Raw genomic sequence first — 14,336 nt, 5'->3', positions numbered from 1 at the left:
AGGAGTTGAAATAGTGGTGAGTGACCGGCTCGGAGGCCAGGGCCTGGTCTATCCATGAAGCATCATTAACCTCAGCGCTATCGTTCCTCATTCTTATCTTTCATGTGGACTTCACCAAAAATAGGCAAAAGTGAGGACTGCAAATGCTGGAGATTAGAATCGAGAGTGTGGTGCTGGAAAAGCATGGCAGGCCCAGCAGCATCTGAGCAGCAGGAAAAACGACGTTTCATGCAAAAGCCCTTCATCAGGAAACAAAAATAGCACAATTTGCATTTATATAGTGCCTTCAGCAAGGTTAGAGATCATGAAATGCTTCAACACATCGATTCTCTCAAACACGATCTTACACTGATCCAGCTCAGGAGATAGCACAGGATTCTGTCAGCGTAGGCCCTGAAGGTGCCCGCTAGTTCCATTTTCCCTGTAGACCTGCACAGTCTGTCATTACAATAAACTTGGTCAAAATATGTCATTGTCTTACTGAGGGAGGGAGAGAGAGGGGGATTGGGGGATAGCGAGAGGGTGCGATGCCTGTCCTAATGATGCTCCAGTGCTGATGGTGGGACAAAGGGAGCCCCGTCTGTCTTCCTGCTGCTGCCTGAAACCAGTGTAATCCCTGACCAGTGAAACCATGCTGACAGTTATTGCTGTGACGTGGACTGAGCTCTGTTGCTAATCCTTCCCAGCCAGCTAACTCTGTGACAATGAATCATAGCAGAACCTGCCTCCCTTTCCCAACAACACCAGCAGTGTGTTTATTGCTCAAAGGTTGGTGTGTGACACAGTGCATCAGGGGTTAAGGCCAATAACAACAGGTCGCTCTCATTCCTCCAGCATCATCCCCAACACCCAGCAAAGCTGTTAGAGACAGGGATAGCATGGGGTTAAAGCTCTCTCCACACAGGCAGCACGGTGGCTCAGTGGTTAGCACTGCTGCCTCACAGCACCAGGGACCCAGGTTTGATTCCAGCTTCTGGTGACTGTCTGTGTGGAGTTTGCACATTCTCCCCGTGTCTGCGTGGGTTTCTTCGGGTGCTCCGGTTTCCTCCCACAGTCCAAAGATGTACAGGTCAGGTGAATTGGCTATGGGAAATTACCCATAGTGTTCAGGGATGTGGAGGTTAGGTGCATTAGTCAGGGGTAAATGTAGGGGAACGGGTCTGGGTGGGTTACATAGAACATAGAACAATACAGCACAGAACAGGCCCTTCGGCCCACGATGTTGTGCCAAACATTTGTCCTAGCTTAAGCACCTATCCATGTACCTATCCAATTGCCGCTTAAAGGTCACCAATGATTCTGACTCTGCCACTCCCACAGGCAGCGCATTCCATGCCCCCACCACTCTCTGGGTAAAGAACCTACCCCTGACATCCCCCCTATACCTTCCACCCTTCACCTTAAATTTATGTCCCCTTGTAACACTCTGTTGTACCCGGGAAAAAGTCTCAGACTGTCTACTTTATCTATTCCCCTGATCATCTTATAAACCTCTATCAAGTCACCCCTCATCCTTCGCTGTTCCAATGAGAAAAGGCCTAGCACTCTCAACCTATCCTCGTACGACCTAGTCTCCATTCCAGGCAACATCCGGGTAAATCTTCTCTGCACCCTCTCCAAAGCTTCCACATCTTTCCTAAAATGAGGTGACCAGAACTGCGCACAGTACTCCAAATGTGGCCTAACCAAGGTCCTGTAAAGCTGCAACATCACCTCACGGCTCTTGAATTCAATCCCTCTGCTAATGAACGCTAATACACCATAGGCCTTCTTACAAGCTCTATCCACCTGAGTGGCAACTTCCAAAGAGCTATGAACATAGACCCCAAAATCCCTCTGCTCCTCCACCTTACTCAGAACCCTGTATTCCGCATTCTTATTTGTCCTTCCAAAATGGACAACCTCACACTTGACAGGCTGAACTCCATCTGCCAATCCTCAGCCCAGCTCTGCATCATATCTAAGTCCCTTTGCAGCCAACAACAGCCCTCCTCACTATCCACAACTCATATCGTCTGCAAATTTACTGACCCACCCTTCGACTCCCTCTACCAAGTCATTAATAAAAATTACAAACAGCAGAGGACCCAGAACTGATCCCTGCGGAACTCCACTTGTAACTGGGCTCCAGGCTGAATATTTACCATCTACCACCACTCTCTGACTTCGACCGGTTAGCCAGTTCTCTATCCAACTGGCCAAGTTTCCCACTATCCCATGCCTCCTGACTTTCCGCATAAGCCTACCATGGGGAACCTTATCAAATGCCTTACTAAAATCCATGTACACTACATCCACTGCTCTGCCCTCATCCACATGCTTGGTCACCTCCTCAAAGAATTCAATAAGACTTGTAAGGCAAGACCTACCCCTCACAAATCCGTGCTGGCTGTCCCTAATCAAGCAGCGTCTTTCCAGATACTCATAAATCCTATCCCTCCGTACCCTTTCCATTACTTTGCCTACCACTGAAGTAAGACTAACTGGCCTGTAATTCCCGGGGTTATCCCTATTCCCTTTTTTGAACAGGGGCACAACATTCGCCACTCTCCAGTCCCCTGGTACCACCCCCGTTGACAGTGAAGATGAAAAGATCATTGCCAACGGTTCTGCAATTTCCTCTCTTGCTTCCCACATAATCCTAGGATATATCCCGTCAGGCCTGGGGGACTTGTCTATCCTCAAGTTTTTCAAAATGCCCAACACATCTTCCTTCCTAACAAGTATCTCTTCTAGCTTACCAGTCCATTTCACACTCTCCTCTTCAACAATACGGTCCCTCTCATTTGTAAACACTGAAGAAAAGTACTCATTCAAGACCTCTCCTATCTCTTCCGACTCGATACACAATCTTCCACTACTGTCCTTGATCGGACCTACCCTCGTTCTCGTCATTCTCAAACGTCTTGCCTTCCCAGAAGCCTCTGTTGACGACTTCCGGGTTCCCGCTCCTAGTTGGAAAAAAAAACAGACTGCGAAAAGAAAAATGTTCATTTAAACTGGTCTCCACTTACCTTCCGGTTCCCCTCTCTGTGCGCCCGCTGTAGCACAGAGCTACAGAACCCTCCGGTTACTTTTCGGAGGGTCGGTGTGGACTTGTTGGGCCGAATGGTCTGTTCCCGCACTGTAGGGATTCTGCACTGTCCCCCAGCAAACACTCCCAGGACAGGAGTTAGATATAGAGTAAAGCAACCTCTACGCTGTCCCACCATCAAACACACTCTCTCTCTCTCTCTCTCTCTCTCTCTCATGGAAGCCCTGTGTCGGAGCTGAATTTATGACTCTCCTGGTTTCCCTTTATTCCCAACGTTGCAGGCCTCCTCAGCACGGTCTTGCTGCTGATGGTTAGACAGTCCAGTCCCAACCTGTGGTCAATGCTGTTTGACAGACAGGTGTGGGGGAGGGGAGGCCCGAGTGGTCACTGTCATGGTGACTGTGAGAGGGGAGTACGTACTCGGGAGAGGAATAACTCTTCCAGGAAGGGCCTGGGATCAGTCTCAGACAAGCAGGAGAGCTCATGGTGACCGGGCGATCTCCTTCAGAGTCTGTCAGCTGACCTCTAATCCTCACCCAGAGTACCCTCGATCCTGCCCCCCCTATCCCTGACCTTAATCTCTCCACAATCACAAGCAGAAGCTCCCTCAGCACCATTCCCAGGAATTCCCACCGGAAACGGCTTTTCAACTTTAATTTAAAATCCCAGCTCGTGTGTGAGCAGCTTGCTGTCAGATCCCGTTGCTGTGGATGGTGTTACTGTCTGTCTCGGGACAGCAGGGATGGTCAGTAAGGTGCTGGACGTTTGGGGTCGATGGATGGAGGTGGGAGGTGGATTTGTGTCCATGCTGAGGTCAGGGGTCAGGGCAGGTTCACTGACATGTTCTAGACCCTGACCCACTCTGTCAAAGAGACTCCTTTAGCTCAGGGTCCTGCACTCACCCTGGATTTCACCCCCATTTTTGTCAAAACTCTCTGCTGGAGAGTCCCAGGACAAATCAGCCTGAGCTCTGCACTCCATTCCCCTTCTGCTCAGAAAGTCACCGGCTCAATTGCAGGCAATGGGCTCAAACCCTTTAACCAGACTGTAACTCCGAGAACAATGTCGGAGGGTCGGTGCTGAGGGAGCGCCGCACTGTCGGAGGGTCAGTGCTGAGGGAGCGCCGCACTGTCGGAGGGTCGGTGCTGAGGGAGCGCCGCACTGTCGGAGGGTCGGTGCTGAGGGAGCGCCGCACTGTCGGGGGGGTCAGTGCTGAGGGAGTGCCGCACTGTCGGAGGGTCATTGCTGAGGGAGCGCCGCACTGTCGGAGGGTCATTGCTGAGGGAGCGCCGCACTGTCGGAGGGTCAGCGCTGAGGGAGCGCCGCACTGTCGGAGGGTCAGCGCTGAGGGAGCGCCGCACTGTCGGAGGGTCAGCGCTGAGGGAGCGCCGCACTGTCGGAGGGTCAGCGCTGAGGGAGAGCCTCACTGTCGGAGGGTCAGCGCTGAGGGAGAGCCTCACTGTCGGAGGGTCAGCGCTGAGGGAGAGCCTCACTGTCGGAGGGTCAGCGCTGAGGGAGCGCCGCACTGTCGGAGGGTCAGCGCTGAGGGAGCGCCGCACTGTCGGAGGGTCAGCGCTGAGGGAGCGCCGCACTGTCGGAGGGTCAGCGCTGAGGGAGAGCCTCACTGTCGGAGGGTCAGCGCTGAGGGAGCGCCGCACTGTCGGAGGGTCAGCGCTGAGGGAGAGCCTCACTGTCGGAGGGTCAGTGCTGAGGGAGTGCTGAGTTGTATTCCTGCCTGCGCTCTCAGGCTGATGTAAATGATCCCGTGGTTGTGTTTTGTGAAAGGGCAGGGACTTTCACCCATGTCTTGCTGAATATTTTATTGTATAACACACATGACTGAAGCAGTTTGATTGGTCTATTTCCCTCCCTGCTGTCTGTGGGAGCATGTACAAAGGGCTGCTTTTCCAAACCGGGAGGGAGGGGACCGGGAGGGCTGGGAGCTGAGCAGTTTTGGGACACTGGGTGGGTGGGTGGGTGGTGTTTTGTGAACAGTGGCTCTGTTTGGAGAGGGACAGTGATTCTGGGTGATGTTTCAGAGTGACAGCACCATGCTGCAGCTCACCCACACCCCAGGCCTGACACACTTCACTGTTCCCCCCCAGCATCACCCACGTCCCTCTCCCCACCCACACTCCCCCAGCATCGCACTCCCATCCACACTCCACTAGCATCTTCCCCCCCACACTCCCCCAGCATTGACCCCCACCCATATTCCCCCAGCATTGCCCCCCCACCACACTCCCCAGCATCTCTCTCCCACCCACACTCCCCCAGCATCGAACCCCCCACCCACACTCCCCCAGCATCGAACCCACCACCCACACTCCCCCAGCATCACCCCCCACTCATACTCCCCCAGCACCAACCCACCAGCATTGAACCCCTGCACCCACACTCCCCCAACATCGCCCCCCCACCCATACTCCCCCAGCAATGCCCCACCACCACACTCCCCCAGCATTGACCCCTCCCAGCATTGGGTCCCCCTCCCACACTCCCTCAGCATCGACTCCCCCAGCATCACTCCCCCAGCATCGACCCTCCAGCATCACTCCCCCACCCACAATCCCCCAGCATCCTCTCCCCCACCCACACTCTCCCACCATCGCCCCCCACAAACACTCCCCCCGCAGCGATGCCCCCCAAACACCCCCACCATCGACCCCCCCCACCCACACTCCCCTAGCATCTGTCCTCCACCCACACTCCCCCAGCATCACCCCCACCCACACTCCCCCAATCTCGCCCCACACCTCCTCCCACCCACACTCCCCCAGCATCGCCCCCCCCCACCCAGCCACACTCCCCCAGCCACACTCCCCCAGCATCACGCCCCCCCCCCCCACCCACCCACCCACCCACACTCCCCCAGCATTGTTGCACACAGCACCCAGTTCCTGTATCTACTGCTGGGCCACAAATCCTGGGGAAGTGGGGAGGGAGAATGGGATGGTGAGGGGGGGAGACGGTGAAGGGAAACAAGGCAGTGGAGACAGAGAGAGAGAGAGAGAGAGACACACCCAGAGAAAGACAGAGAGAGAGACACACACATACACACAGATACACACACACACATATACACATACACACACACATATACACATACACACACACATACACACACACACACACACACACACACACACACACACACCCCCCCCCCCCCTAAGCGAGGGAGATTAGCTGGGATCAGGTGTTGTGACTGAAGTGAAGTCAGGCAGCAGCTGTGGGGAGAGCGATTGGCTGCCTGACAATGGGCTGGAGCGAAGCCTGTTGTTGTCATGGGCTATTGCAGAGTCCGATTACAGAGAGCTCAACACAATCACGCACTTCACCCTGAAGCAGAAAGCCAGGCGCACCTGGTTTTCAATGAGATTCTAAAGTGACTCTCCCTTTCATTTGAAGACAAGCTGAGAGATATTGCCTGTGCCCCTCACTAATATTTACCCGCGTCCAGGAAAGCTAACCGCATTGAAGCGCTCTCCCACTGCCAATGCAATGCCTCATCCCATAGCACTGAAATGATGAAGGATATGGCTATAATCTTCCAAAATTCGCTAAATATCCCAGGGTTTGTGGAATTTCAAATGTAACAATCCTGTTCATGAAAGGAGTGAGGCAGAAAGCAGAAAATTCCAGAGTGGTTAGTCTGATGGGTCATTAGGAAGAAGTTGTCCCAGGGATTGCATACGATTTTCTGAAAATTCCTGCTACAACTGGGTAAAATCAACACGGTTTACTGAAAGGAAAATCGATGTTTGACAATTTATTTTGAAGATGAAACAGGAAGCTGGAGTAAATGGGAAACAAGAGATGAAAGTTATTGAAATTTCCAAAAGGCATTTTCCACGGCGCTCTGATGCTGTGAGACCACATTAATACTTGTGCTGGTATTGTTGATGAATATTTCAGCATGGGTAGAAGGTTAGCCAACTATCAGGAGACAGAGAATCGGGACTAATCTGTAAACTGTAATGAGTGCAGTACCACAAGGCTAGAACCCAGGTATTTACAATTCATCTGAAAGACCTGAGGAGAGTTTGAACAGGTTGTTCTGATTCCCATGGGAGTTGAGAAGAAGGTGAGATGATCTAATTGAAATCAAGAGAATCCTGAGAGGACTTTACCAGAGCAGGTTGGGAGCTGAGTTCCCACTTGAGGAGGAATCAAGGAGCAGGCGCCCACAGCACGGACTCCCATTTAACACTGAGAACAAGAGAAAGGGTTGTGAGCCTGTGGAATTCCCATACTGACACTGACACTCTCGTACTTACACTCACACTCACTCATTTATACTCTCGCAATCACACTCTCTCAGTCACTCTTATACATCACACACTGACTCACTCACACTTAGTCACTCTCACTCCCCCATGTGTGCCCGCACACACTCACTCGCATGGACTCATCTACACACTTGCTCACACATTTCCTAATGGCATTCCAACTGGAACTCTATCAACAAACACATCGAGTTCAACCCCATCTACCACCCCCCTGAGAAAAGGGACAGGAAGTGACTTCACCACAGGAAATAACATCAGCACAGGAAATGACATCACAACCCAAACATATAAATAGAAAGCAGGAATTATCAGCAGTGCTTCTCCTGAGGCCCACTGAAGATGTTACCGCTTAGGGTGACGAAATGTCTGAAAATGAACCTTCCAGCTCAGTGAGCAAACCTACATCCAAAACCTCAACCTGAGTTACAAATTTCAAAACTGGCTGTGTTTACATTTACTCACACTTTCACAATCACTCACGCAGTTTAACTCTCACATACTTGTTCACGCCTGTTCACACTCACTGTCATTCTCTCTCTCAGTCCATTAGATTTTTGATAAAAAGAAATTGGGGTGAAAGGTTATTAGGGGCTGGATGGGAATTGTGGGACAGTCTGATCACGATGGTATTGAGTGGTGGAGCAGGCTGGAGGGGCTGAATGGCCCTCCTGATCGGAGCTGCCTCCTTCTCCCGCTCTGTGTTGATGCAGCCAGTGTCTCGGGCAGGCTGCTTTACTCAGCTGGAGGTGAACCTGATCAAACATTCGGGTGAATAAGACCATAAGGCATAGGAGTGGAAGTAAGGCCATTCGGCCCATCGAGTCCACTCCACCATTCCATCATGGCTGATGGGCATTTCAACTCCACTTACCAGCGTTCTCCCCGTAGCCCTTAATTCCTCGAGACAACAAGAATCTATCAATCTCTGCCTTGAAGACATTTAGCGTCCCGGCCTCCACTGCACTCTGTGGCAATGAATTCCACAGGCCCACCACTCTCTGGCTGAAGATATGTCTCCACATTTCTGTTCTGAATTGACCCCCTCTAATTCTAAGGCTGTGTCCACGGGTCCTAATCTCCTCGCCTAATGGAAACAATTTCCTAGCGTCCACCCTTTCCAAGCCATGTATTATCTTGTAAGTTTCTATTAAATCTCCCCTTAATCTTCTAAACTCCAATGAATATAATCCCAGGATCCTCAGCCATTCCTCGTATGTTAGACCTACCATTCCAGGGATCATCCGTGTGAATCTCCGCTGGACACGTTCCAGTGCCAGTATGTCCTTCCTGAGGTGTGGGGACCAAAACTGGACACAGTACTCCAAATGGGGCCTAACCAGAGCTTTATAAAGTCTCCTGACAGGCTCCTGGTATCAGCTGGAGACTGTGTCCCTCAGCACCCCGTACCTACCGGACCTCAGTACGCACCTTGCCCACCCCGGAGTAACCCACAGCCAGGGTCTGGGCAAAGCTGTGTGCACTGCAGAGGGGCTGAACAGGTTAACAGTGAGGACACAGTGCGTACTCAGGGGAGAGCGGGGAGGGGCCTCCTGTGACTGAGCAGGTATTGTCCAGTGCCACCTGATTGCAGGCTCACATTTACTCCCTGTTACCCAGTGAATCAATACCGACATAACCGTGATAATGTCCCCACCTCTGCACTGGGAGGGCTGTGTTCAAGTCCCACCTACTCCAGAGGTGTGGACTACCATCTCGGAACAAGTTCATTAAAGCGACCCCCTACTTCTCTCTGTTTCTCTCTGCCCCATCTGACAGTCTGTCGCGCGCTCTCTCGCTCTCTCTCTGTCTGTCTCTCTGTGTCTCTCTCTCCCCCTCTCTCTCTCTTTCTGTCTTTTTCTCTCTCTCTTTTTCTTTCTCTCTCGCTCTCTGTCTCTCTCTCTCTCTCCCCCCCTCTCTCTCTCTCCCCCCTCTCTTTGTCTCTCCTCTCTGTCTCTCCCTCCCTCTCTCTCTCTCTCTCCCCCCCCCGTCTTTCACACTCTCTCTGTCTATCTCTCTCTCTGTCTTTCACTCTCTCTGTCTCGCTCCCCCCCCCCCTTTCTCTGTCTTTCACACTCTCTATGTTCTATCTCTCTCTCTGTCTTTCACTCTCTCTCTGTCTCGCTCCCCCCTCTCTCTCTCCCCCCTCTCTGTCTATGTCTCTCTCTGTCTCTCTCTCGCTTTCTCTGTCTCTGTATCTCTCTGTCTTTCTCTCTCTCTCTGTCTATCTCTCTTTCTCTGTCTCTCTCTCTCTCTCTTCCCCCCCTCTCTCTCTCAGTCTTTCACTCTCTTTGTCACTCTCTATTTCTCGCTCTCTCTCTCCATCTGCCCCACTGTCCATGTTCTCGCTCTCCAAGTGAACTCGAGCACGTTAGACAGAGTTGTCTCCAGTCATTCACTTCATTTACTGTTTGAGGGAAGTCTAAGTAGTTTTATTGATAAAGATACATCAAAAATATACAAAAATATTATTAACTGTCCTCATCATACACTCCCAGGACAGGGACAGCACAGGGTCAGATACAAAGTAAAGCACCCTCTACACTGTCCCCATCAAACACTCCCAGGACAGGGACAGCACGGGGTCAGATACAGAGTAAAGCACCCTCTACATTCTGATATCTGATGGGCGGTGGGGTGGAAGATGAGTCTAACTGAGCTGGTCTGTTTGCTCAGTTTGAGTCCAGCCTGGTTTTATTGATATTATTGCTGGGTGTCTGAACTTGAAGGGATTGAAAGGAGGACCGTATGTGGCCCTGCCTAGGGGTTCCTGGACTAAAGCCTGCTCCATCGCTATCACCAACGGTTCAGCTTCCCAGCTGAGTGACTTGGCTGGATTAAAACTCCAGGTTGAATCTCTGAGCTGATTACTTGTAGATTTCTGTAAATTAAAAATCAGATGAAAGGAGGGATTTAAAAAGAATTAAAATGTTCCACGCTCAGACTGGGATTTAAAGCTGTTAACCCTTCAGAGGTTGTGTTTGAGAATGTGCATTAGTATTCAATAACCATGGCAACAGAGCAGGCTATTGCAATTAGTCAGATTGTAGTCTTTATCTGTGATCCTGGAATGATTCCCATGGGATTGAGTTGAATGTCGATTGAGAGCCAGCAGAGAATTGGAGGATAAAACAGAATCTCAGAGACTGGAGATCGGAATTAAACCACCACAGAAAGACCCAGAGAAGCTCAGCAGGTTCAGCAGAGTGTGGAGACAGAGAGAGAAAAACACAGTAACATTCGCCAATCTGATCATTTGAACAATGCTGAAGAAAAGTCAAATCAGACTCGAAACATTAACTCCGCTTTCTCTCCACTAATGCTGCCAGACCTGCTGAGCTTCTCCAGCAATTTCAGGTTTGATTTCAGATTTCCAGCATCTGCAGGATTTTGCTTTTATTGCAAGGTCAGAAATCACATGACATCAGGTTATGGTCCAATAGCGTCACTCTGAAAGCTTGTGAATAAACCTGTTGGACTCTAACCTGGTGTTGCGTGACTTCTGACCTTGTCCCACCCCAGTCTAACACTGGCACCTCCACATCATGAGGTAGGGAGTTGCCAAATGACCCATCTCGCGCACTCCTCCTCCTGTTCCTCAGTCAGTCCCTCAGTATTGAGGGAGGGGATAGTTTGATGAGGTTCAGAGACAGCTGATAATGTCCAATGTTGTGCAGTGATCAGAGCAGATAGTGGAGCCCTGACCTTCCCCAATCCAAGGGCCCGAGACAGTTCCTCAACGCACTCGCTGCTTTCTCTATTCCGGTCGGTCAGAGCCCGGCTCTCCCATTACTCGGGGTGGGGGAGGGGGGGGATGTGTGACCCCTTCAGTGAGGCTTGGAGGACATTCCCTGAAGCAATCCTGCTGTTCCCCTGGGAATCTCCCACTGCCGCAGAGTTCTGGGTCCAGCATGGGTTTCTGGTCTCTGGGTTCTGACACACCAGCGACACGGCCCCCTATCCAACACAACCTGGTATCATCTGCAAACTTTGAGATGTTACATTTTGTTCCCTCGTCCAAATCATTAATAAATATCGTGAATAGCTGGTGTTCCAGCACCAATCCCTGTGGCACCCCACTAATTACTGCCTGCCAATTTGAAAAAGGCCCATTAATTTCTAATCTTTCCCCTCTCCATTCCCCAGTGAGTGAAGGTACCTTCTACACACCACCCCAATAGATTGGGGTCTGTCAGTGATTGTATGACAGAGCCAGACATGAGGAGGGTAAAACTCCAGGTTTGGGAGGGTGGGGGGTGGCTTGTGACCAGATCACCCAGTTACACCCTCCTCCTGATGTTACACTCACCTCATTATCATGTTTCACATTTATTAAAGTTGGAAGCCCAAACTCTTATTCTCTGAAAGAAATGTCTGATTCATTCACATATAAATTCTATATTAAACTCTCCACCATTTCCTTCTTCAGCCTGGTCCATATTCTCACCAAGATTTTAATTCCTAGTTCATTCAGAGTTTCCAAACACTCTCCCCACCCCCACTTCAAAGACAAGCCAGGTCCCTGGGTTCTCTGCGTTAACTTGTCAGTTTCTTCAGGTTACAGGAGTGCCCATGGGTATTCCTGTCTCATTGTTGGGGAGAACTGTGATGAGAATGCAGAGATCCTCCAACAGGATATGTCGAATCTATCAGGAAGATTTCTATTACGACGAAACATAGGGATTGATTAAAGTGTGGCTGCTTTAATGCAAGGAATGTCCGAAATGAGAGTGATGAACTTATAGCATGGATCAGTACTTGGGGCTACGATGTTGTGGCCATAACAGTGATGTAGGTTTCACAGGGGCAGGAATGGTTGCTAGATGTTCCAGGGTTTAGAATGTTTAAAAAGAACAGGGAGGGTGGAAAAAGAGTAGGGGGTGTAGCATTGCTAATCAGAGAGTGCATCACAGCTACAGAAATGAAGGTTGTTGAGGAAGGTTTGTCCAGTGTCAGTATGGGTGGGGGTTAGGAACAGCAAGGGAACAACCACCTCATTGGGGGTTTTCTACAGACCATCTAATAACAGTAGGGAGATTGAAGATCTCAGAGGTGTGCAGATTCTGGAGAAATGTAAAAGTAGCAGGGTTGTTGCTATGGGTGATTTCAACTTTCCCAATATCGACTGCGACCTCCTCAGTGCAGACGGTTTGGATGGAGCCGTTTTTGTCAAGTGTGTTCAGGACGGTTTCCTTACTCAGTATGTAAACAGACCGACGAGGGGAGAGGCCATTTTGGATTTGGTGCTCGGCAATGAGCCAGGACAGGTGGGAGAACACTTTGGTGACAGTGATCACAACTGCCTCACATTTACTGTAGCCATGGAGAGGGAAAGGTGCAGTTACCGAACACGAGGAACGGCTGAGGATCCTGGGATTATATTCATTAGAGTTTAGAAGATTAAGGGGAGACTTAATAGAGACGTACAAGATAATACATGGCTTGGAAAGGGTGGACGCTAGGAAATTGTTTCGATTAGGCGAGGAGACTAGGACCCGTGGACACAGCCTTAGAATTAGAGGGGGTCAATTCAGAACAGAAATGTGGAGACATTTCTTCAGCCAGAGGGTGGTGGGCCTGTGGAATTCATTGCCACAGAGTGCAGTGGAGGCTGGGACGCTAAATGTCTTCAAGGCAGAGATTGATAGATTCTTGTTGTCTCGAGGAATTAAGGACTACGGGGAAAACGCTGGTAAGTGGAGTTGAAATGCCCATCAGCCATGATTGAATGGCGGAGTGGACTCGATGGGCCGAATGGCCTTACTTCCACTCCTATGTCTTATGGTCTTACCGAGGGAAGATATTTAATTGGGGAAAAGGAAACTATGACGCTATCAATCAGGAGCTGGGAAGTACAGATTGGGATCCCTCTATTAATAAAAGCTAAGACGTTGTATGCCTTCTTAACAACCCTGTCAACCTGGGTGGCAACTTTCAAGGATCTGTGTACCTGGACACCGAGATCTCTCTGCACTCCCAAGAGTGGTGCTGGAAATATCCTGATGAAACATCGATTTTCCTGCTCCTTGGATGCTGCCTGACCTGCTGTGCTTTTCCAACACCACTCTAATCTTGACTTTTTTTCCACTGGAGTTCAGGTGAATGAGGGGGATCTCATGGAGACTTACAAAAGTCTGACATGACTAGACAGGCTAGACACAGGGGGAATATTCCTGATGGTGAGTGCATCCAGAACCAGGGATCACAGTCTGAAGATTTGGGATGGACCATTTAGTACGGATATGAGGAGACATTTCTTTACCCAAAGAGTGGTAAGCCTGTGGGATTCATTACCACAGGAAATGGTTGATATCAAAATATTAAATGTATTCAAGTGGTTGCTAGATATAGCACTTGGGGCGAACGGGATCACAGGTTATGGGGAGAGCACAGATTAGGCTACTGAGTTGGACAATCAGCCTAATCAGGGTTAGGCGATGTAACCAGTGTTTTGTGCATTCAAGTCCAATACATCCTCCTCACTATTAAAGGGAACAGTTCATTTGTCAAAGATACTTGTCAATTCTCTGAACCTCTAACCTTCTGAAATGAGGATAGGAAACTGTGAATGAAAACTATTTCAGTTCTGTGCAACCTGCACATCTAGGATTAAAGAGTAACTCCGTGTTTCATGTCTTCGTTATATCTTCACAGGAGTCTTCCTCATCCCATATTTGCTGATTGTTTTGGTGGGAGGAATCCCAGTGTTTTTCTTGGAGATTGCACTGGGGCAGTTCATGAAACAGGGAGGTATTGGTGCATGGAATATTGCACCTCTCTTCAAAGGTGAGATACAAATCAGATCAAAATGTGTGTTTCATTTCATTTGTGTGTGTGAGATTGGGACATGGAGAGAGAGAGAGAGAGAGAGAGAGAGAGAGAGGAAGAGGGGGAGGCAGGAAAAGTGGGGAAAGGAAGAGAGACAAACACAGAAGTACACAAATTCTGAGAAAATTCTTTTGCAATCCCATTATTTCAAGCTCATCTATATATTCATCTGCCTGTTCTGACGATTC

The 14,336-nt window shown here is 50.0% G+C and overlaps 1 protein-coding gene across 1 annotated transcript in view; it reads left to right on the top strand.

The window, feature by feature from the left end:
* Positions 1–14,336, top strand: part of LOC132822207 (sodium- and chloride-dependent creatine transporter 1-like) — a 196,265-nt gene that overhangs the window by 30,181 nt on the left and 151,748 nt on the right. Inside the window, exon 3 of the mRNA XM_060835284.1 lies at positions 13,975–14,106. Coding sequence (XP_060691267.1) covers positions 13,975–14,106 — 132 coding nt within the window. The remainder of the gene's footprint in view (positions 1–13,974; positions 14,107–14,336) is intronic.

Source organism: Hemiscyllium ocellatum, chromosome 14 (assembly GCF_020745735.1).
Source record: "Hemiscyllium ocellatum isolate sHemOce1 chromosome 14, sHemOce1.pat.X.cur, whole genome shotgun sequence".
NCBI lineage: Eukaryota > Metazoa > Chordata > Chondrichthyes > Orectolobiformes > Hemiscylliidae > Hemiscyllium > Hemiscyllium ocellatum.
Note: the sequence above shows the minus strand (reverse complement) of the source record. Positions and strands in the feature narration are given on the sequence as shown.